General features: G+C 40.8%; 1 protein-coding gene across 1 annotated transcript in view; it reads right to left on the bottom strand.

Annotated features, from left to right (window-relative positions):
• Positions 1–21,484, bottom strand: part of rbms3 (RNA binding motif, single stranded interacting protein) — a 253,458-nt gene extending 231,974 nt beyond the window's left edge. Inside the window, exons 1-2 of the mRNA XM_047604581.1 lie at positions 20,899–21,484; positions 18,962–19,150 (exon numbers count right to left, since the gene is read on the bottom strand). Coding sequence (XP_047460537.1) covers positions 18,962–19,135 — 174 coding nt within the window. The 5' untranslated portion in view covers positions 19,136–19,150; positions 20,899–21,484. The remainder of the gene's footprint in view (positions 1–18,961; positions 19,151–20,898) is intronic.
• Between the last annotated feature and the right edge of the window lie 1,392 nt (positions 21,485–22,876).

The following is a 22,876-nucleotide window of genomic DNA, read 5'->3' as shown; positions in this document are numbered from 1 at the left end:
ACACTTAAGTATTTGAAGTATATAAATATATTGTTGATGGAAAATAACTAATAAAATAATTTTGGTTTGAGGGTTAGACCTGGCTTATTTATTGACTCATGGTCCTATAGGAATGAATGCAGCAGAGAGCCAGCCGATGTAAAACAAAAATAAATGCAACTAGAATGCTATACATCATATTTCTCCATACGTGTGTTCTGTGACTGGGTGTGACTCACTGGTTTTGCGCATACAACCTTGCGGCTACAGTATGCAGAGCTTATTCCTCCCACAAACCCATCTGACTATTTTTTTTTTCCCAGCTCCATGACATAGTGACATATTGTCCAGAGCATACATGGCATCAGATAATCCGACAGTCCATCACCCAACCTGAGCCGAACGAGTTTCTTTATATTAAAATATCTTGTTTCAGGCTCAATATATGCATGTTATTAAACAGTGTCATATATATTCAGTCAGTATTCAGGTGAAAATCACCAATATGTTCAGTGATGTTGATGGGGACAACAACAAGACTGTATTTGTTCATATCAGCTGCTGAGCATGTAAAAAAAAAATAAAATAAAATAAAATAAAAAAATGACGAAACCGACAGCAGCAGCAGAATATGACTTTAGCTGCCGCTCAACTCTTTGCCTTCTTGTTTTTAATGTCCCTGCCTCAGCACATCGTGAGGCAGAGCGCACTAGACACTTTCGAGCAAGGATCAGAAACTGTCCCTGTGGGTACAGTTACCAAGGGCAACAGCGTAGGTCAGATACTGGTATTACTACGCTGCATTGACCAGGAAAAGAATTTGGTCAACTTGTGCAGCAATTTTTTTTATAATAAAAATAAAAATAAATAAATAAAAAAAAGCAATTAAGACCCAAATGTGGTTCAAATTGCTTGGTGATCCAATTAAAACTGAAGCCCTGCCGATAGCAGTGTGCTTCTAATGAGGTAAAATTAACAGCATTAGCATTGCCTCTTCCCAACTGTCGCCCATATAAGAAATTCCTTCTTTTTGTCTTTTGATATTTTTCTTCCTGTGGGCATGTCCTGTTCTGAATGTCTGCAGAAAATAAATATGTGTGTTTGGAGTTATTATCGCTCTCTAATTTACCGTAATGAAAGTGCTAGCCGGTGCTGGCGGATGAGCCATTTTAATTTAAGCATCGAATGCAGGCCTGCATATTAATGACCTTATTTGCATAAATCATGTCACTCCACTCGGGATTCCAATTAAACCCTTGATTAATTGCTCGGCTGACCCGTTAAATAGAATCCTTTAAGTGGTTCAACAGGCCACCAAAGCCTGTTGACACACACACGTACACACACACCGTTGTAGACTCACACATGGTTTACTTTGACTAAAATTAATCAGAAGAAAGGGATCTACTAATTTTGAAACGAGAACATGCTCTGAGAGGTGAGAAACCTGCAGGATGAACAGCTAATGCCTTGGAGTGGAATTAATGACATCATTTGCTGCGTTTCCATTGCGCCTAGAAATGCGCAAAACCCAAATATTGCAACATCTCGAATATCGAAACACCTTTATTTCATAAAACCTCTCAAATATCGCCAAAACACTTTTACGCTCTCATGAGGTGGTTTTTTTTTCAGACGTAACATGTAACAGCTTATCGCAAAAGTGCAACAGAAATACTTTTTTCCCCGTTGCTAGAGGGGGGTCATGTGACCAGTTCATTTGAGGTCCATTTCCTCAAAGTAAAGCCTCCATGAGACTTTACGAGAGCTGCAGTTCATTTGCAAAACACCTCTTCAATGTAAACACATATGCAGAGCAGTTGTACTTTACTGAAATTTCAGAAATATCACTTTCATTTTGTGAAAAATTGTAATGTAAACGCATTTTTTGTTTGGTGTGCAAAACACAGTATGAAGAATCATATGTCAGGGGAAAGAAAACATCAACAACTGGATCACACAGACTGAATTGTAACATAAATACCACTTATCTTCAAAATATATAACATGACATAATGTAAAAGACTAAATAAAAAAAATACAAACAACAAAAATACAAAAATCACAAACTTTTAACACAAGCCTGCTTTCCAGTGTTTTTCATCAACTGTAGAAACCTCTATACTGTGTACAGGCCAGAGAGAGGTCAGAGGTTCAAGTACTTATAACTTCTCCTCATGTTATCCAAACACTTTTAAGTGCTGCTTTGCTGCAGCTGCACTGAAAACACAACCACACACACCGTCCAGAAGCACTGCACTGATAAGAGATGTTCAAAGAAATGATTATTATTAATAGAGGAGAGGAGGAACATCATGATTGTGGCACAGGCTGACCAGTCAAACACACAAGCTGTTTAACAACAACCAACAGCCTCCACATCCAATAACGACATTTTAATGAAGAGATATTCTTAGACCGTCTCCCTGCTGCCCACCAAAAACGCATACTGTTATCACCACAGCAACGACAAGTATACGGGAGCATTGTAAACCCGCCTGCTGTTGGATGTCGTAATTTCTCTGCGCATGTGACTTGTTTACAGTTTAACTGTGCCTCCTCAAACGTAATGTAACTAATAACATTTGTGTTGTTGCATTAAACAGACAACCATAACTTGTGCAGACAAATAAAAAATTTTTTTTAAAAAGTTTTGAGAATTCCATTTCTCAGCTAAATAAGACATGAACTAATGCGACGCATGACTGATTGAAGTGACAGTACAAGGATACACTTGAAGCTTTTATTTGTTTTCAGGGAAGCAGGGTTTAATCTGGTGTGTGAGGTTAGGCTGTGAATGTCACATACTGGCTGGAGCAGAGCTGCATCAGCACTGTCAGCTCTGCGTGCCTGCTGTCTGTCACTGACTCTCAGGTCACAGAGCTGGCCTCTGGCAGCCTGACTGATAGGAGAGGACCGTGTGTGTCTTCAGGAAGTGTGTGTGTGTGTGTGTGTGTGTGTGTGTGTGTGTGTTCCAGTGTTGTGATTTTACTCACAACGTCTAGAGGCTCATCTCAAAGACAATATAACAGTATCAGTATAAATGTGTATACGAGTAAATACTTATTCCAAACATCCACTGGTGATTTTTAAATTTGTTTATTTGGAGAATTTTAAAGAAAATGCTTTTATTTGGGGGATTTCACCAGAAAGACTTCATAATGCACCATTGGTTGTGTTAGTTAAAGCTCTTAAAAAATGTCCTTAATAAGGTTATGAAGTCATATGACGTAATCTGACACTTTTGTGTACCTTTTGTGTGTGTCTTCTTGTGTGAGAAAGAGGAAAAAACGGGAACAGGAGTGTAAGGTAGATATGCCTGACCCCATGCTGTACCTGCTGGATTTGGCAGGAACACGCGCTGTCATCTGACCCCTCTTCTATCTTCCCCTGGCTTAAGGCCAACGTGCCCCGGCCAAGCCAGGCACATCGGATTAATATCTGCTGGACTGTTACGTGGCTCTGTCCTTACATCACTGCCTTCTTCTTACTGTACAATGAAACACAGGTGTTCGTGCAGAGGGAGGAGGTGAGCTCCAAGGGACGCCGCATTTTGAGCAAAGACAATTTCTTGGAGACTCGTCTTTCAAACATAATTATTAACTCAGTACATCAATCTTATGTTCATTCTCCATGAAGTTTCCCCATTATCAAGATATTTACAGTGCAAATACAGTACATGAGAAGTAGTGCAAGCCATACTGGCGTTAAGCCATGAACTGCAGGGTGCGTTTGAGAATCATTAAGTGAAAGACATGAGTGATTGAGAAATCCTGTAAAACAGACTCAGACCTTTGTGTTGGAGGATGTGGGAAAGGTAGAATAACATCAAAATCTAATTTACGAGTAACTGTTATTGCAGTGATAGTTAATTTAATCAAGAAAAGTAAGAAAGTAATAACTATTATCGGAAACTATTTCTTGATGAGCCTCGGTTTCCTGCTGGGAATAAAGACTAAATCGAGATTTGAGTTGTTGATTAAAAAGTCAAAATAAAGTGTGTTTGATTAAAGGAAATGAAGAAATGATAAGAGCCTTTCCAAAAGTTGTTGAGTTCTCCTAGAATCAGCTTGGCCTGGATGTGCTTGTCATATAAGAAACTCCAAAAAATTATGCACAACAGGACCCTATTCCTTACCAGCCAAAAATGTTTTCACACGACCCTTTTACACTTCCTCCATTTAATTTCCATCTCTATCACTCTCCGAGTTCACTTACATTTGTCTGTGCATCACCATGGCAGCGGACACTGGCCCTCGTGTCTGACTCAGACATCATCCAGAGCATTTCTGCTCTGAGTGTGAGTCATAATGAGTCCCACACTCCACTGCTGCGGCGCTGAAAATAGGCTCACTTTCGTCCTCAAGATTTCTCTCGGGAGAACGTCTGTGATCATCTCTCAAAACACCCCTTTCATTCTGTAACAAGCACGTCCAAAAATAAGAAAGGGCTGGGAATGTAGGGATAACGCCAAGGCAGGTTTGTGGAGCCATCAGTTACAGATAAGGAAGGAGAAATACAACATATTTACACGAACACAGCCTGCACATTAACAACACAGACCTTCCTGCTCTCTGCTGCTCTCAATATAAACTACAGTTCAAAAAGTTTCATGTGATAAACCTCTGAATTTACAGAGAGAATGAACAAATGTATTTTTTTATTATGTAAACGTGATTTGCATTTTGTGCTAATATCTAAAGCAATACAAATAACATCTAAGCTGATACAACTTTGACTTTAAAGGTTTTAAATACAGCACCATTCATGTTACACTCTCTTTGCTACATATGGCACCATCATTAGGAAAAAAAATTATATTTCTATTTAAAATTCATATGAACAGTTATTGGCTTTGCAATGCAAGTTCACAGAGAAGGACGTCTGATACCTTGGGTCAGGCAGTTAATATCATAGTTAAAAAAAAAAAAAAAAAAAAAAAAGCCTGCAGGCCCACAATTCTGCTAAATAGGAAGCATCCTTTCTTTATTGCGATGGCAGGGGAAGACAGAAGGGATACGAGGAAGGAGGGATGTCTCCCTGTGTGAAATTTGTAAATGAGATTCGCTAACCTTGGGGACGACACTCGTTCTGGGTCCTACGTCTGGGGAAAATAGACAATTCTGCCTCTTCTTTTTCCTTTATCTCTTTAATCTGTGAGATAGATAATGTGGCACCATCACTCATCTACTCAGCTTACCTGGCGTCACCTTGGAACAATTCTTGGCCTCTTTCCGTAGCCTATTCTCAGAACTAGAGGCTGAACTTTACATTATTAATAAAATTCTGATATCAATTAAGATACTGCCCGATATCATGTTTGCATATTTTCCAATGGCCCAGCTGCAGGCTTTCCATAGAGCAAACACAGCCTATCATGTAATATAATCAAAGACACACAGAAATTAGAGAGGTGTTTCATTTCCATTTCATTTCCAAGTCTATTTTATAAGGCTATTGTTCTGTGAGTAAGAAATGAATAGCGCTACACTGTTTCTTAGAAATTGTAATTGCTCTATAAATTGACACATTTTTTATTTATTATATTTTAACTGAAACTGTAGCAATTTGTGTTGTTTATCATGCAAAAGAGACGGTGGTGGCAACGATGAGGAAATGGTGTGAATGTAGTTGTCAGCGCTGGATGTGAGGTTCAAATTATTTGAGATTCTAATTTTACACTTAATAATGTGGACTGATTCGAGTGATACAGACGACTGTCTGGAAGTGAAATGAAACAGAGATGAGATTAATTACGGCAATTACTGACAGAAAATGAATCAGAAGTGAGCCTTTTATAATTATTCATGTAAGCAATTCATCAAAAGCAGATTTGGTAAATAGAAAATGTGAATGTTTTTAATCATTGTGGCCTCCATTCGTGACTGATTGTTTTAGCTGGTGTCTTATTCGGCAAGTTTCAAACTCTACTGAGCTCTGTTTTTTCTGATTCTGATTTACTTAACATAAGGAGGGATGTCATAATCCGGTCTGAAAGAACAGGTTTGGCCTCAACAGGGTTTTCCTGACTGCATCGGCTTCAATGAGCACAGAGCGAAATGGTAGCAGCTTAGCTGCATCCAGTACTAATATTCATATGGCTGTTAGTTTGTTTGTTTTTTGACGCCGTGTCAAATTCACACTTATAGCCCCTACTTGGGAGGGACACACAGGTATATCAACAGTATATTTGATAACCAATTTTTGTGTTTATTTTTTTAATCATCCGCGACACCGCCATCCACAAACAGCTAACTAGTGCAGAATGTCGGCTTGCTCTTCTCCTCCTGTAAACTGTAAATCTTAGTTCTGCTGTTACATACTGTATGCCCTGCAGAGAAACACACAAACACAGACGACATCTAGTGTGATGGCAGAAGACACAGACACGATGGGTTTTTAACAAGCACAGAAAACCTGCAGGGTTTTGTCGAGTTTATCACACTGCACATAGCTGCTAGTCAATGTAGACTCCTCATGTAAGTGGATATGTTGTAATGTTAATTCTTTAAGTCTGGTGCAACTTGTTTGTTCCTTCAATCATGAACAAAGATTCAAAGGGGCTCATCCCGAGGAGTCTCAAAGCCACTGTTATCCAGAACTATTACCACGACACATTTGGAACTCTAAGAGGAGGAAGGTTGAACAGCCCGACTGGTGCGAATAGCTTCCCCATTAACCCGTGCTGCTGTGTGCAGCCGAAGCAGTAAAGAGAGGGTCAGAAGGAGAAAGCTGTGGCTAATGAAGAGAGTGATGAAGGAGAGGAGGAGGCCAGGGGAGCCAATTCAGGCAGAAGTTATCGCCGCCCCACCCCACCCAAAACCAGACACCGCCATAAATAGAATCTAACTCTGTAGGAAACACTGTAAACCAGTGAGTTCATTACAACACACAGGAGGATATTTTTAAAAGTAAAAACATAAAAAAAAAAAAACATTGGATCAGTTTTCAAGTTGGATTGAGTGAAATATTTAATTGAAGACTCAGTATCAAAGGATACTGTATTAAATTAACATTAAATACTTAAATGAGGGTGATCCCTGCATGCATATACAATGAGGGAGCATTTTGCCATTATTCATTTTCCCAAATCAGCAAATGTCTCATTTACAATAATTTAAAATGAGAGCTTCAACATATTATATTATATTATATTATATTATAATATATTATATCGGCCAATTCACGTTCCTACTCTTTCAACTTGTAGCCTAAAAAATATGGCTTCAAGATATAGCAGTTCAATAGGCACACTTGCATAGGCTTAAAAAATGTTCAGCGGGAAATAAATGCTACACAAAGCACAAGTGTGCAGCAAAGAGTTATCCATCTGTACAAGAAAACCATCCCGCTTGCTAAAAATAGGTCCATTCACAACAGCGTAGAAAGAGGATCTGCTACAGCTCTTATGGCAAAAGAGGCTGTGCTCTCAATCCAGCCCTGTGCTCGTCTGATGGGATTTGCTAACGTGACCAAGTCTCCTTGCTTTCTCCTTCAAGACCTGTGAGGGGCTCTTAAGACAGTGATTAACACCATTACCAGTGCTGCATAAATCAGATGATATAATTACATAGTGTGATACATTTTTAGAAGTCAAAGCTTTGTTTTTTGTAATGCCTTAGTCTCGGATCCTCAATTAATACGCACGCCTTTATAGCCTTTTTTAAATTGACTTTAAAAGAGAGAGACTGCATGAAACAGCAAAGAACTAAAGGAGTCAATGGCTGGATGATCAGGATTAGAAGGCAATCTGGATTAGTCGGAGGATCTGGGACTCATGCTGCTGCTACTGCAGGCATCAGATGACACAGTACAAAAATGCAAAGTCAGGCTAAGAGCCTGAGACAAGGAATGTGTGAGCACAACCATGTATGTTATTTGCCTTTTTTTCCCTCCAACTAATTTTTCCGAGTCTTGCAATTTTGCAGGCTGACGTCCTCCGCTGTGATATTCTAATTTCATCGGACAGATGAAAGAAGAAGACAAGATATATATTGCACGCACTCAAATTATGTGCGTAATAGCTTTAATTTCTATAAAGTTAACAAAGCACTGGCACAAAGTCAAATATGTATTCTATCATTTCCAATACAATTGGCCCACATAACAAGCAGACTAATACTTGAGAAATAACTTAATTACAGCTCACTCTCCACTGCGCTCTAATTATAGCCTTTACAAAAGAGCAGCAGTAATGCACTTTTAAGTGTAATGGGAGTTTACCTAATTAGGCCTATCACACACAGGCATGCACACACTCTTACACACTGGTGAGAAAACTGTCATTCAGTAATTAGTGGTGGTGATGAAACCTTCTATTACCGTTTCATTTACACGCCATCACAGGGCACAGTCGGCTGACCTGTGCGCTTGCACACAGCCAATCTTTGCCAACAGCTTTTAAAACAGTAATATCTTTATGACACAATTGTATAACAGCACAGCATGATCCATTAGCTGCTTTGCCTTTTTATCAGTTAAAAGCGAGTACAGTATTTTACCGTTATCCACTCTAGTAATGACTGTCTTACATGGCCAGTGATGGTGTTAATCAGTGGGCAGGCCAGGTGCAGTCTATCTGCAGCAACTAATAGGGGTTGGTCACACATTCTAAAAAGGTGTGAATATACATACATTACAGGCTTCAAGGAACATATTATAGGTGTTTGCTCTTGTCATCACAGAGCTGGTGGGGCGCACTAACGATGCCCCTTTGAGTTAAGCTGCCAACCAACCAACCTCCCACCCATCCAGCGATCTCACTGTCAGCGCTTTGTGTTAACCCTCAACACATGCACAGATGTACCTCGCTTGGCCTGGACTCCAGTTGTGTGTATGAGTTTATGTGAGATCAGGCTCCAGGCTCCCCGTGGTGACAGCAAGGTCTATAATATATGGAGACCATTTCTTTTCCATTAAAAATGACTCTACATCTGGTGTGTAGAGAAAGCCTGAGGTCGAAATGAGACAGTTATCATACATCCACAACTTTTGCCCAATGTAAGAACTATTTGCTTTCACCTCGATGAATGGCATGCAGTGCTATTGCCAAGTCTTTTATTACCTCATAAAGTACTTCCTTTATGTGACCGAACAGGTGAGCGAGATGGAGATGGCATGCTTTTAAGAGTAACAATACATGCCAATGCACACGCTGCCCACTGGCATTCCTACTATAATGACTACTCATCAAACTTCTTGCACATTACAGCACGTCCTCCAATAACAAAAGACCCCGCTAGTTTACACTCAAGTATAAAACAAATTATTTTAAAACCAGTGAAGCATATGTATAGCTTATTACATCTTTATTGGAACTGTCACTTCAGGCGATCAGGCGCTTTAAGCTCAGAATAACCTCCGTGCTGTGGCCTGTGGACTGACTCATAAACCTCTGATTTTGCAGCATGCTAATGCTGATGGATCTTGTGCAGTGCCAAAATATTTGTGGCAAACTTGCATTCTGCATTTTCCGGGGGTCCACTGACATAATCAGAAGTCTGACAGTGTCTGTTTTGTAGAAAGATAAATTCAACAATGCACACCAAATGGTTTTCTTATAAATCTATACCCCCAAACTATTCTGACTTCCATTTCAATAGAGGTTAAGTTCTGTAATTTGGAAAATATGAATAAGCTGCACCCATATTTAAAAAGAAGATATTGTCACTGGTGCTATTTCAAGCGTTTCGTATTTATGGTCATTTGGGCTCTCAGTAAACCACGTGTCTCACCAATATCTCACCAACACTTGGTCATAAAAGCACAGTCGTCTGTTTCCTATCATTACACCCAATAAAATGCAGTGAATGTGTAGACATGCAATTTTCCTTCACACAACAGACAGATTTAATAAATTACAAGTTTCAGATCGTGTGGTTTCTATTTTAGTTTTTCATTTGTTTGGGATTATAGCAGTGTGAAATTTTCAATAGAACACTAAAGCAGAAAAAGGGATCATATTGCTCTTACGCTCCGTCAAGATGTTATGAAGGCTGTGAGCCAAGTCTCATCTAAACACTGGAACCATTCATGCTAAAAGCTTGATTATAATTAATCAAATGACACTTCAGAGTGGAAACAGATTGTCGAAATGGAAATATCTGAGCGCATGTGTCACAACTAAACGGCGTAGCATCTGTCAGAATGGACATAACAGAGCTGAGGTCATCCTCCCATGAGAACACTCTCATCTTGAAGAGATCTACTCTGAATAATAGGGATTTTCTGTCGGGCCATGTCTTGCGTACAGTGACAAGACTTTGTCATTATTATTTTACAAAGCTAATGCCTTCTTGTCTGAGGATGGATTATCTTTGAAGTCCATGCATTGAGAAATAAATCCATACACAGGCCATTAGGAAATAATTATAAAAGTAGTAGTTATAATGGCAGTAATAAATTCTACATATACTAGGGCTGCAAATGTTTATTTTTCCATTGATTTTTTGATTAGTTAATTGGTCTATTGATTCATCATTGGTCGACCACAAAATAATAAACAGAACTATCATTACAAAATGTTTCAACAATGACTGAAGAACTCATTTCAAACTTGAACTTTATTGGAGTGTAACATTATTGGAAATCTACATTGTTTAATTTTATAAAACAAACTATTTACAGCATGCAAATGCAATGGAAAGCAGCGTTGCCATACTATCCATTAGCATCTGTTCTTGAGAGCCTTGGGTGAGTTCTTGTCTGGAAGCAATAATAGCTCCCTGGCCCTGAACGCCAAGCTAGAATCAGACTAAATCCTCTGTAACTGTCCAAATGCTGACACTGCTGTCTCAATGTTGTGGTGTCGGAAGACATCATCTTGCAAACATGCATAGTTTGTGCTTAGTAGGTGTACAACCTGGGTTGAATTCCTTCACCTTTGATGGTTGGGACTTCCAAGGTCCAGAAAAATAAATAACTAGCTAATAAAGGACACAGTTGGCTTATTTGATAAATCCTTTCATGTATGTGCACCTAAAATTAAAATATCCACAAACTATTAACAATCATGTAACCTGTAAAATTAAAATTAATGTCATTAAGTTTTATTAAATTGTATCTAAATAATATCAATAACGATCTAAGGCAAGTCTCCATAATTATACATTAAGACAACCATCTCTAATACAAGCAGCAGAGGGGAACCGAATTTCCTTTTGGAAATGGAAACAGATGAATGACTGGAATAATACTTCAAAATATGGGGGACATGAAAATAAAGACTTAAGTTTACCCAATACCTACTAAGGCTCCGTTTGTGACTCACAAGAGACACACAACAGACCACACGATATCAGAGTTAGCAAAACATAATCCACCAACATTCCCCTTGTTACGCACCATATAATTATCTGTGATTCTATCACAATTGTTAGTGATGTCCATCATTTTGAGACTTAAAGAGCCACACGATGATCCAGTTTACAGCCAGAATATTAGAAAGTTGAAAGAAAGCAACACATAAAAACTCATTGGATAATTTCACCCTGTGAAATCCAAAACTAACTATTGCTACTCTAGTACATTTGGCAATTCTGCACAAGTCTTCCTCGACCTTTCCTTTGCTGCCAAGTCATCACAAACAGAGTGAACAGTTTCCAGCGTTGACACAGAGTCAAACCACTAACAACACACATTCTACAGTGTGGCAGACACATGGCAAACTATCCATGGGGCGTGCAATTCATTAAAAAATGCGAGGCGGCTGTTTTTTTCTTTTCTTTTTTTTTTTTTTAATCACAGTAAAGGATTTTCCAGATGGCCTTCTAAATAGGGTATTCTCATGCTTATGTTAGCATTCCAAATTGCTGGCCTTCTTTTTATTTTTAATTCATGCAGTTAATGGTTTTACAAATTCTCATGGAAAAATGTCTGCTTTAATATCCTGCACCATCTTACATTATCTTTAGAAAAGAACTATTTGATTTCATTGAACCATTTTCTTTTTTTTTACAGACATGCTCATGTAAGGCAACCTCCACCACAGGTTTTTAAGCCGACTTATTTGGACCCTGAACAGCTGTCAACTAAAGCCTGAAGGATGCTGAAAGGCTATTTCTGAGTGTAAAGGCCGAAGGTCAACTGGATGGGATGTTGGGAGACGAGCAGTACTGGAGTCATGACTGGTCACTCTTAGGTCATCTGTGTCGAGGGCGGATTAGGAGCGGCTTGTGATCCCATCAAAGCAATGTGTCACCAGCACCGTGTCTTACCACTGAGCCACACACTCCAGCGAGCACTGATCCCTTTAACTGACTCTCTCAACAGCCCCGGGAACTAAGGCGAGCTGACAGCGGGGCTATTTTCGGGCAGAAATCACCCTGCTTTGGACAGGGCCACAGATAGAGATGGCCGGGGCCCCATGCCATCGCTCTCCATTAGAGAGAATGAAAAACACAGTGAGGAGCCCACTTTGCCACTTTGCAGCACAGAGCAACCTTTTGCTCACGACAGCTCCCAGAAACAGATGAGGGATAAATGTGTTGTGACAGCAGCTAATAAGGTGGCTGTGATCTGCTGGTAGTGTGTGTGTGTGTGTGTGTGTGTGTGTCTGTGTCCGTGTGTCGCCTATGTTTATACTAAGTGTATGCTTTGAATGGTGGAGTGAAATGCACTGATGAGAGATAAATACAGCTGCTAAAAGAGGCTGTGGCTTGATCATCTCCTCTTCTTTTGTATGACAGATTAAAGAGGCTGGATTAAAATAGTAAGCAGGAACACAAATAAAGTCTCTAGAAATAGCCAGAGCCAGTCGTAAAACGCATTAACCAGTAGGCCTACACCAGTCCCACTGATTTCCATGCAGTGTGGCTTAGGGTCACTGCAGAGTTTAACGATCTAAAGGAATGTTTCATTAATGTTATTCAGCATTTATTTATGTCATTTTGCATTTAAGTGCATATCACTATCACTTCAATGTGTATTTGCTAGTTACATTGATCAGCCACAACATTAAAACCACTGACATGAGAAGCAAATAACATTGATCATCCCCAGCAGGATGCAGCCTGACACAGGCACACACACAAAAAAAATGGTTTAGAAACAACTCAAAAACATGACAAACATCACAAGGTGTTGACCTGGACTCTAAAATCAAACCTCCCCTCAGTCCATAGGACCTGAAGGACCCCACAAAGATTGTTCCCAAGGTCCATGTCCATTCTCTGATGAATCAGACCTGTTTTAGAGGCACAAAGTAGACCAACAATGTATTAGGCAGGTGGTCATAATGTTATGCCTGATCGGTGTACACTTAGAATTCATGCATTGATCAAAAATGGAGCAAAGGATTCAAAAATCAATTTGTAATGCTCTTCGATCTCCTTGCTAATGATCATCTGTCCCTAATACATGAGATCATGGACTAAGGCTTGACCTTGGTGACCAAACCAGGAGCTGACCCAATTACCCTTCGCTCTGGACACTCTGACCAAATTGGGACAGACACAAGTGTGTCTGAGTGTTGAGACAGGAATATGAGGCAGCCTTCCCGGTGTGGGAAGATAAAGGGTGTATGTAATGAACACATGGTAAAATATTAGATATTAGAGTCTGTCTGGTTCCTCTTCCAAGTTACATCCCTCTTCCCTTATTTAGAACATGCTGACCATGTGACCGGCCATGGCTGACCACACTTGGGGTTACTGAGACAGCGTGAGAGTGAATCAAAGTGCACAACACTCTGACCCTGAAACCAAAGGAGCCAAATGGAAGTTTGCCATCCTTAATTTAATTATTTACACCTGTGCTTTTCTTACTGTGATGATGTCAAATTGTCCTCTTGTTATCAAATGCTGTGCAAATCCTTCCAACTATTTCTTTCAGAAAGTTCATACCGTCTCTTGATCTGCATAACATATATGTGACAAAATGCAAATAAAATACATTTCTTGCAATACATGTTTTGAGGGAAAAAAGGACATCTCAGACTAAATGAATAAATATGAATGAAATAACAATTTAATTTAGTGCCAAAATGACTCCAGAGCAGCAGACACAACAGTGACAGGGAAGCTAAATGAGATGCAGCTATTATTGATATTGTAATTAAACTACTGTGCAATATTTGGTCCTTTCTCCACATCTTCCACTAAACAGTAAAATAAATACTACAAAATAATGTAAGACTAAAAAATCTTGACTGTTCTGATATTTTTCTTTGCCCAGTTCTCCAAAGCACAAGCAAGATAAAACTGTGTAAAAACTTGTACCTTTAAAAACAAACATGCTTCCAATAAGGCTCATGACCACATTACAGTAATGAGACAAGATACAGACTTGCAGTCGTACCATTTCTGTCTGAGCTTCTCTTCCATCACACTCAAGTAACATGGCACCTCCCCGCAAAGCAGACGCCGCCACACACATCTTCCTCAAAATAGTTTGGCACATGACAGAGAATATCTGTGCTGTCAGAGGATTAAAACATCAAGCTGTCTCTTAAAACTATTACAGCTACAATTGTCCCAATTTATTTTACTTTCCCTGACACGGCTGAGCAGAGAAGCCATTAATTTTCCTCAACAAAACTGAGTAGTAAGGATTTTTTTTAAAGGTCCCTACTATTGTGAGGACTTTAAATTGCTGTGCTGGACTCTCCAAACACGGAGCAGAAACCATTATACCGGTTATAACAGCTTCTATTTGTTGCAGTAAAAAAAAAAAAGAAGAAGAAGAAAAAAAAACAGACAGCCATTTGTGTGTGTAAATGTGCTGCATTTGACAAGGTCCCAGTTCTCAATTTGTCCTCTTGCAAAGAGCACATTATAATCTGCAGTTTATTGTGCATATTACAGCCTTTTACACAACGTGCTGTTTGCATGTTCTGGCATACTGGCAATTGATTAAACTGTGCCTTAGGAAACCTGCAAAGGCATCGGGCAGACTCTGCTCCCTCCACCACCATCAGCCCACCTCCACTACCCATTCATATCCGGAGGAGAGGTGTGGGATCGATGGCATGCCGGGATGCTATTAAAGCTGAGGCAGCCAGGCAGCCACAACTTCAAAAGCAAAGTGTGGGAGGAGAAATAACACAAGGTAATTATCTGGGCCCCGCTAGCTACCACCAAGGTAATCTTTAGAATGGAGGACGAAGGGGGCCGCGGAGGTGGTGTTCAGGATGTCTGTCCATATTTACCTCAACTCACTGCACTCGCTTCAATCCGGCAAATGGCGACAGAGGAGACAAAAATGTTCCCTTAAATCTTCACTAAATTTTTGTGCATTTCTATCATTTTGTCTTGACTTTATTTATTCAGAATATGTTCAACAAATATGAATCAGCCTAACCGTGATGTGAAGTTGGGAAAAATAGTGCCGTAAAGTTTTAGAGTTTACAGGCAGCCAATGTTCTTCATATAAAGACAAAAATGAAGTGATTACAGTGAATCACATCCTAACCTGTCACACTGCAGCTGAAGCCAAATTACCGCGCAAGGTGAGATGCCATCTGCTTTTCCAGTTACCTGAAAAATCATGATGAGCAAGACGCCATTAGGCAAATGCGTCAAGAGCATCTGGACAACAAGTCATCGCAAAGTCAAGAAAGTTCCACTTATCGGTTTTGGGTTCATCCAAGTTGATTTTATTGTCTAACAAACATGAATTTCATTCGAATCCTGACCGAGTGTAATCGGCACAGACTTTAATTTCCTGATCACTCATTTGCAAGTGCACGCAGATTCAGTCTGTGTGAGCAATTTAATATAATTTGCTTCCTCTGTACCCTGAATGTCTCTCATTTGTGTAATCAAATATAACAGCAATAATCACTGGTTCGACTATTCCACTCCACGCTTAAAAGCTCTGTCCCTAATGACTCATTTAATGGAAAGAAAATACAAATTACCACAGCGAGGAATAGATTCTGTTTTTCAAACATATGAGAGACAAAATAAACCCTGTATGTGGAAATGGAGTGCATAAGCATAAACATTAACACACTCACTTAAACGTCCCTCTTCAGAGAACTGCAGAGAACAATTATAAAAACTGCAGGATCAGCAAGTTAACTCCTACGTGCGGCCATAGGTGGTGCGCTTGCAGCTTGACTTATTTCTGCTTCCAGTGCAGTTAATGAGTTAAAGGTCAGTAGGTTGTTATGACACCAATTAGTGCAATATTTCAAATCAGCACTGGAGCTCATCAGCAGTGGTGGTCGGCTGATGCTCTGAGATTTCAACAAAGCTAATTGCAGAATAATCAGCAGAAAATGATGCTATCACGGTGAGGGATGCAACTGGATTAGTCCCTCAGGGTGGTGTGGAAGTCATGTACTGAACTTGAGCTGGTGTCACAGATCAACACGGAGGTCGGGATGCAGCAGTAATGGTGGGGGTCATGTCGGGGTTAAGTGCAGGGTCAGCTTTAACACATAAAAGAAGAGTATTGAAAGAAAAACTAACTGATCCTCCCTGAAGTTTTTTCCAACAAACACACGATAGCTGAGTTGAGGAAAATCAGACTATGATGATTTTAATCTAAATAACACATCACGAGATTTATACTTTTTTCAGTGTGTTACTCCAAATATTGAATGCAGATGGTGTATTTGTCATCAGCTAACAATACCTAGGCTCTTTCCTATAGCTATACTTGATGGCGGAACATCTGATTGGTCTATTCACACAAGTAGTCAGTTCCATGTGATGTGCACAGGCTTATGAGAGGGGAAATATCTGGTGAACAACTTCATGTTGTTTTTAACCATTGGCCTGTTTCACAGAATACAAACACCCCAGAGCCGGGTCTGTAGTCAGCAGATAGCATCACAATCCAGAGCACCAGGGAATTAATTGGTACCTGAAGGGTACTTAATAGGTACATTTGTACATTTCTAAGAGTAATATGAATTTAACACCATGCGTGACTCCATGCATTAAAAATTTACTTCCACCAGCTTCTTCACTTTTATGCAACAGCTGACTAAACGCGTAAACCACAGCAGCACCGAGCCCACAGGTCAAAATGTGTCACCTCATTCTCTATGATGTATCACTAATAAACAACGGGCCAAGCAAGAGGCACACACCCTTTAACAAGTACAAGAGCAGCGGCCCACTTCCGCTGATGACACCTTGATGAATTAACACTACGGAGCAATCGATGGATCTGCAGCAGAAGTAGTCAGCTCGCCAACTAGTTGTTCCGGCAGTGTCAATGGGAACCCACACTCCCTGCGTGACCTTTATTGAAAATGCACAGCACACTACTGTTGATCTTTCTGCTAATTAACAAAGAAAAGGAAGAAAGAAGAACAAACCAATGAAGAATTTTCCCTCTCTCTGACTTCTGCACAGAACTTGGTTTAATGACAGGGACAGTGGCTTTGTTGCCCTTTTTTAGGCAGTGTCTGCTACTTGGGTGCAAAATTAAAAACAAATGTTAGAAACCCTCCGCTTTATAAAAATCAAGAATCTACTGCCTTTGAGTTTCAATGCTTACCAGTGCCACAGCAAAAACCAGGCACTCAAGCTCGTGCACAGGCAGCGGCCATCTTTCAAGGTTTTATTGTAAGTATACAAGGCGATGTATATAAGTCAACATGGGCTTAAGAGGCAAAAGCAATTGTTGGAACTAATTTCATAAAGTTAACCAGGAAGTTGTGTGTATGTGTGGACGTCCTGTTTGTCTTATCAAGCCTTTTATCCAGTTGCGTATTGCGTTTTTTGAATTTCCCAACAAAATGTCTGAGATAAGAGATTCCGATGAGCTGATGAATGAGCACTGTGCCACTATTTCTACATGAATTTATCAGACAAAATGCTGTGCAAGCACTAGCATATGTACTGAATGCTTTAGCACAGGAATGCATGCTGCTCATTAACAAATGAGATTTCTGTGTGCACTTATTAATTATCCTTAATACCAAAACAGAAAGACATCATTTGTGAAAAATGTATTTAGTATCTAGAAATGCCACTCCAAGCTGAGTTGCATATTAACGTTAAAACATATAAGGAAAATATGTGACATAAAAGACATAATATACCAAGCCAGACTGACACCAAACCTGCAATTATTACTTTGTTTTATACACATAAGACTTTCCGATGTTAGCTTAACACTTCAGAAGCATCTTTACCTCGCCAAGCTGAAGACCCTAAAGGGTAATGTTGATTAATGTGTTCCTTCATAGTTGGCTCAAAAGACTCAAAATTGATACAGCAAGCCATGACAAGCATCCCATTCAGAGCTGCCAGTAGCAGTCAGTCCAGTCATCTAGAGAATGTTTTCGTATATCTGTTGTGTTTATTCTGCCTCTATCTCTTCTCTGCTCCGAGGTGTACAGAGCCTCACGGGCTGATTGACGGAAAGAGGTTCTGGCTCCTGCCATAGAAGCATGATTGACGTCCTTGAGATGGAGCACAGCCAGGGAGGATTTTACTGTCACTCCTGGACGTGCAGAGGGCTCCAAGACAGCAGACGGTTGATATGTTTGAGAATGAGCGCTTACATGTGGAGACTGCACAAGCCACTTCCAGTACAGTAGGCTTGCATGTGATAATAAGCTATTCTAAATGTGCATACCATAGCTGTGGTTTGTAGCTCACCCGGACTGGTTCTCATGGCAACATAGCAACACATTACCTACTTCCTTTTAAACCGCTGAGGCAAAAGACCAAATGTACCTACACTTTCACTTTTTCTTGCAACAGCACTGGCGTATAAAGAGGCCCTTTCAGCACCTACGTCTTTGCAGTTATCCGCGCTCCTAACTCCTATCTGTTTCAATATGCTTGACATCACTCATGTCATTACTACAAAAACATCACAAAACATGCAAACCGCAATGCAGCTTGACTTTTCAGCACTCCAAGAAACAACACAGTCAATGACTCAGGGTGTGAAAGTAGAGAAAATATCACCTAAGAATAGCTCGGCAGACAGACAGGATCTCATCACTCATCGCAAACACACATATAGACACACGCAAACAGCACAGCATCTGCAGATATGGGAGCCTGCAACTTACTTTTTTGTCGTCTTTCTGGGTTACCGGCTGCGCATCCTTGCTGTGGTTGTCGGCGGAAGGCCTGCCGCCGGCGTCCGTCTCCCTGTCATCCACTTCGTTCTGCTGATTGGGCCCAGACCGAGGAGAGCCCAGAGGGCAGGGGTCTGGCTGCTGAACACCACTTTGGACCTCCATCTTCCTCTTTAGTCCCTGAAGATACAGCCGGGAGGCGGAACACAACGCAGGACAAAAGGGGGCGAATTAGACAGGTTGACGGCAGATCAGGATTTGATAGATATGTTATCCCGGCATTTTTCGAAACATCAGTGTGGGCCATCTGTGACTTATTTCATCTGTGGCGGGAAGAGGGCAAAACAAAAATTTTGAAAACAATGGCTGAATTTTTGCAAATATGAAGTTTTCATTTCAACACACAATTTATGCAGTAAAAAAAAAAATCATATTTTTGTTTTTACCTTTTTGATATTCAGGCCTGTCTACAGATGCAATAACTTCCTACTGAGCACCACTTGCACTTCTTTATGTACGCATGGTCTAATAAAGAAATACGTTACATCACATTTGTCAAAGCCCAAATCTTTAGAACAAAAAGCTCGATTGCTGTTGTTGTCACTGGAACAAGAAACTACGCGAGAGCAATGTTGCTTTCTTTTAACAAATGATGGCCTGCCCTTGTCCACACATATCACTGCAACTATTGTGGTATAGATTTGTTGTCTCAGCAGACTCCAATCAAGAAACCCACAATAATGGGAAAATTTAAGGAACATTAATTACTCTGGCTGTAATGCATGTTAGCACACTGGCACGGCTACACTTGATATAATTTAGCCGTTATTTGTGAAAGATTTCTCTCGGTACAAAAATCCCTCAAACAATTCGCGTGCACCAAAGAAACAACCTTCCAACACTGGGACATTGTGCTGCAGCAGATCCTGACCGCTGACCTCAAATCTGCATGTGTCAGTAATTTTTTTTTTTTTTCTTCCAGGAACTTCTTTCATGTCACGTCCCTGAATGAAGGATGAGAATGCTCAAAACCTGTTTTTGTTGAGAACCTAAGTGCAAAAAATTTTTTAAAAAAATCCATAAAAGTTTTAGCGTGAAACAACATGAACAAAACAAAAAAGAAGAAAGAAAGAAAAACACGGATCAGAGCTTAATAAAGTCTTGTATATAAAGAAAGTTGCATCAATACAAGGGTACTGTGCTCCGAGGTCCCCGAACAATAAGACTGAGACAAACAAGAAAAGTGACCTTGTCTGGAGGACAGACAACAATAATAAAAAATAAAAAAAAAATAAACTTTCCCTGTGAAATGAGCATCATGATGCAGTTATTTCATTCTGCATGCTGGTGTCATTCATAAGTTATTGGGTCAGCTGGCTGTTCTCTAAACTGAGAGGTCTCATAAATACATGCTTTTTTCGGGAGCATTAACGCAGCGGCAACGCGAGAGCGAGGAGATGGAGCCTCGCGCATGGTCATCACAGGTGAGCGCACCTGTTGGTTAATTAGCTCCATTATCAAACATAGACAAATGCCCAACAGTAGTTAGGACTAATAGTGATTGACTCTGAATGGACTACGTGCTATTTATGAACTTCTTCGGTGTGCTGCACACCTGCAGCACGTGAGGCCCAGGTGCAGCTCTGCATTATTCAGTTGCTAAAGTTCCTCAGTTGCTAATACCTCCCCTCCGTGCTCACAGGCTAAGACAGCTGCAGCGACTAATGGAAAAAAAAAAAAAAAAAAAACTCAGTCAACCTCTACTCTAAGGTGCCCCCGAGTTCGAGCGACTTCTAAACACAAGGGTCTGAAGCGGCTGACAGGGCTCCTAGCGCCGGCTGTTTTAAACGCGAAAGCCCCCCCTTCCGCACAGAATACATGGCAGCGGCACACGAACGTGAACAAGTCCCAGAAGAATGCTGAAATACCTCTGTCACTTCTCGGCTCCTCGTTTGCTATATCAGAAGCATATCAAGAGGAAGATGCGGTAGTGCAACTTGCTTTACATCTCTGTTGCTGCTCTGGCGCGGAAAGCCACAGCAGTCTGAGGCAGAACAACAGGCAACCGCTTCATTTAGTTGTGTGAGAAGTTATTCCGTCAAAGGACTGGGACTGGGAGGCTGCGAGACACTTCGGTCACCGCCGAGGAGGGAGGCAGTGTGCGCGGTGCCAGAGACACACACACACACACACACACACAAGCCGCTGCCGCCGCCGCCGTCGCTGCTGCTGTCACGCGGGCGTGTCCCCCCGAGCTGTCACACACTCTCCCTCCGCCTCCCGGTTGCACGGAGCCCGTGTCAAAAAAATGGTGCCTTCAGGTGCGCTTCGAAATATCCCGTGTGCCAAATGTCAGAAGCTGCTTATGCTTGCAATCTGACAAGACATAAATTCGCCCATTGCATTTGTTTATTTTTATTATTATTATTATAGTGTAATTTTACACACATTCACTTGAAATCATACCGTCGCATATGCCAGATTATATGCCTGTCAAGAGAATAAATAATAACAAAAAAAAAAATAAAATACAAAGCCCGCACCTACAACCAAAAGCCAGTATCCAGGTACTGCGAAATATGCTAAATAAGCATTCTCCCTGTTTTAATGTTCGCTAAACACAAAATTCCCACGGTATTTAAAAGCAGCAAAAGCTTTGTTACGGTGGGAGGGGCCGTGCTACCGGCTGGAGCCAGGCCAGTAACAGCTCAACAGGCAGTGCAGGTGGAAATGCATTAATTATATAACCGAGCACAGTGTAAAGCCTCAAACATGATAATAATCATACAATAGAATAATAATAAATATATGCTTATCATGCATTTTATCATATGCAAACGAATGTAAGTTAATGTAATTTACCTTAATACGTGTAATAGATCTGATACTTTCAATGAGTCCTAACCTCCTTGTCTTAGAATGGACACAAACTGTGGAATCCGAATTAGATTTTTCGTCACATTGTTTTATTATTTTTAATCTGTTAACATATGCCAGGTAAAACCTGAAAGTAAAAATCTGACACATTTACTTTTTCGTCGTTTCTAAACACCTGTTCGGGCACCAATTCCCCGAGAGTCGCTGCTGAAATAATTAGCAGGCTTCAATGACGGCCACAAGGTGGCAATATAAACTCAAGAAACACTGAGTGGAACATGAAGAACAGAAGGTGCGTTTGAAGTCTCAGTTTGGGATTTTGAAGACATGAAACTGCTAACCAAGTGACACTTTCTTGAGTGAGATAAAGTAATTGGGGCGCACGTTTGCAATGTTATCCTGCTGATGTCAGTTTGTACAAGGAGACGAATCCTCCAGGAGCTGCCATGATGTGCATGTTTTATTCTGCGGTGGGGAAATAGTTTAAAATCCTTCTTTGTTCTTTGTTTACCCTAAAGACGGGACCTTCCCATCTGCTTAGCCGCGCTATAGCACAAGGGAGGCATCACATGGGTGTTGGCCCATTGTGCCATCTTCATTGCCTTCCTGCCTGCCTCCGCTTAGGAGCCATACTGTTACACTGTCTCATCCAAGCAGAAGGGATTTCACCCAAACGAACAACTGCTCTGACAGGCGGACCCTCGTCTGTTCTGACAGAGCTGCCGCTGCCAGAGAAGGCAGACAGGCGGTCGGGGGAGACAGGTGGATCGGCAGGCGAACAGGCGGAGGGTAAGGCGCCCGCGAGGAGCAAGGGACTGGGCCTTGTAGTCTCGGGCCCCTCAGCCATATCCAGGCAGGCATGTGTCCTCCACGTTAGCCAGCAGGGACGCACAGTCAGGCGCGTCGATGGCCCCAGCCGGCACAAGCAGATGTTTTCTGGGTATTGTTGTTCCGCCTCTCTGGTAATTGTTTTCCTTCAGGGCCAGCCAGCGGGACAAGGTGCCAGGTTGTGTTGTGGGAAGGAGTTAT

The sequence above is a fragment of the Mugil cephalus genome, chromosome 14, assembly GCF_022458985.1.
Source record: "Mugil cephalus isolate CIBA_MC_2020 chromosome 14, CIBA_Mcephalus_1.1, whole genome shotgun sequence".
NCBI classification, from domain to species: Eukaryota; Metazoa; Chordata; class Actinopteri; order Mugiliformes; family Mugilidae; genus Mugil; species Mugil cephalus.
Note: the sequence above shows the minus strand (reverse complement) of the source record. Positions and strands in the feature narration are given on the sequence as shown.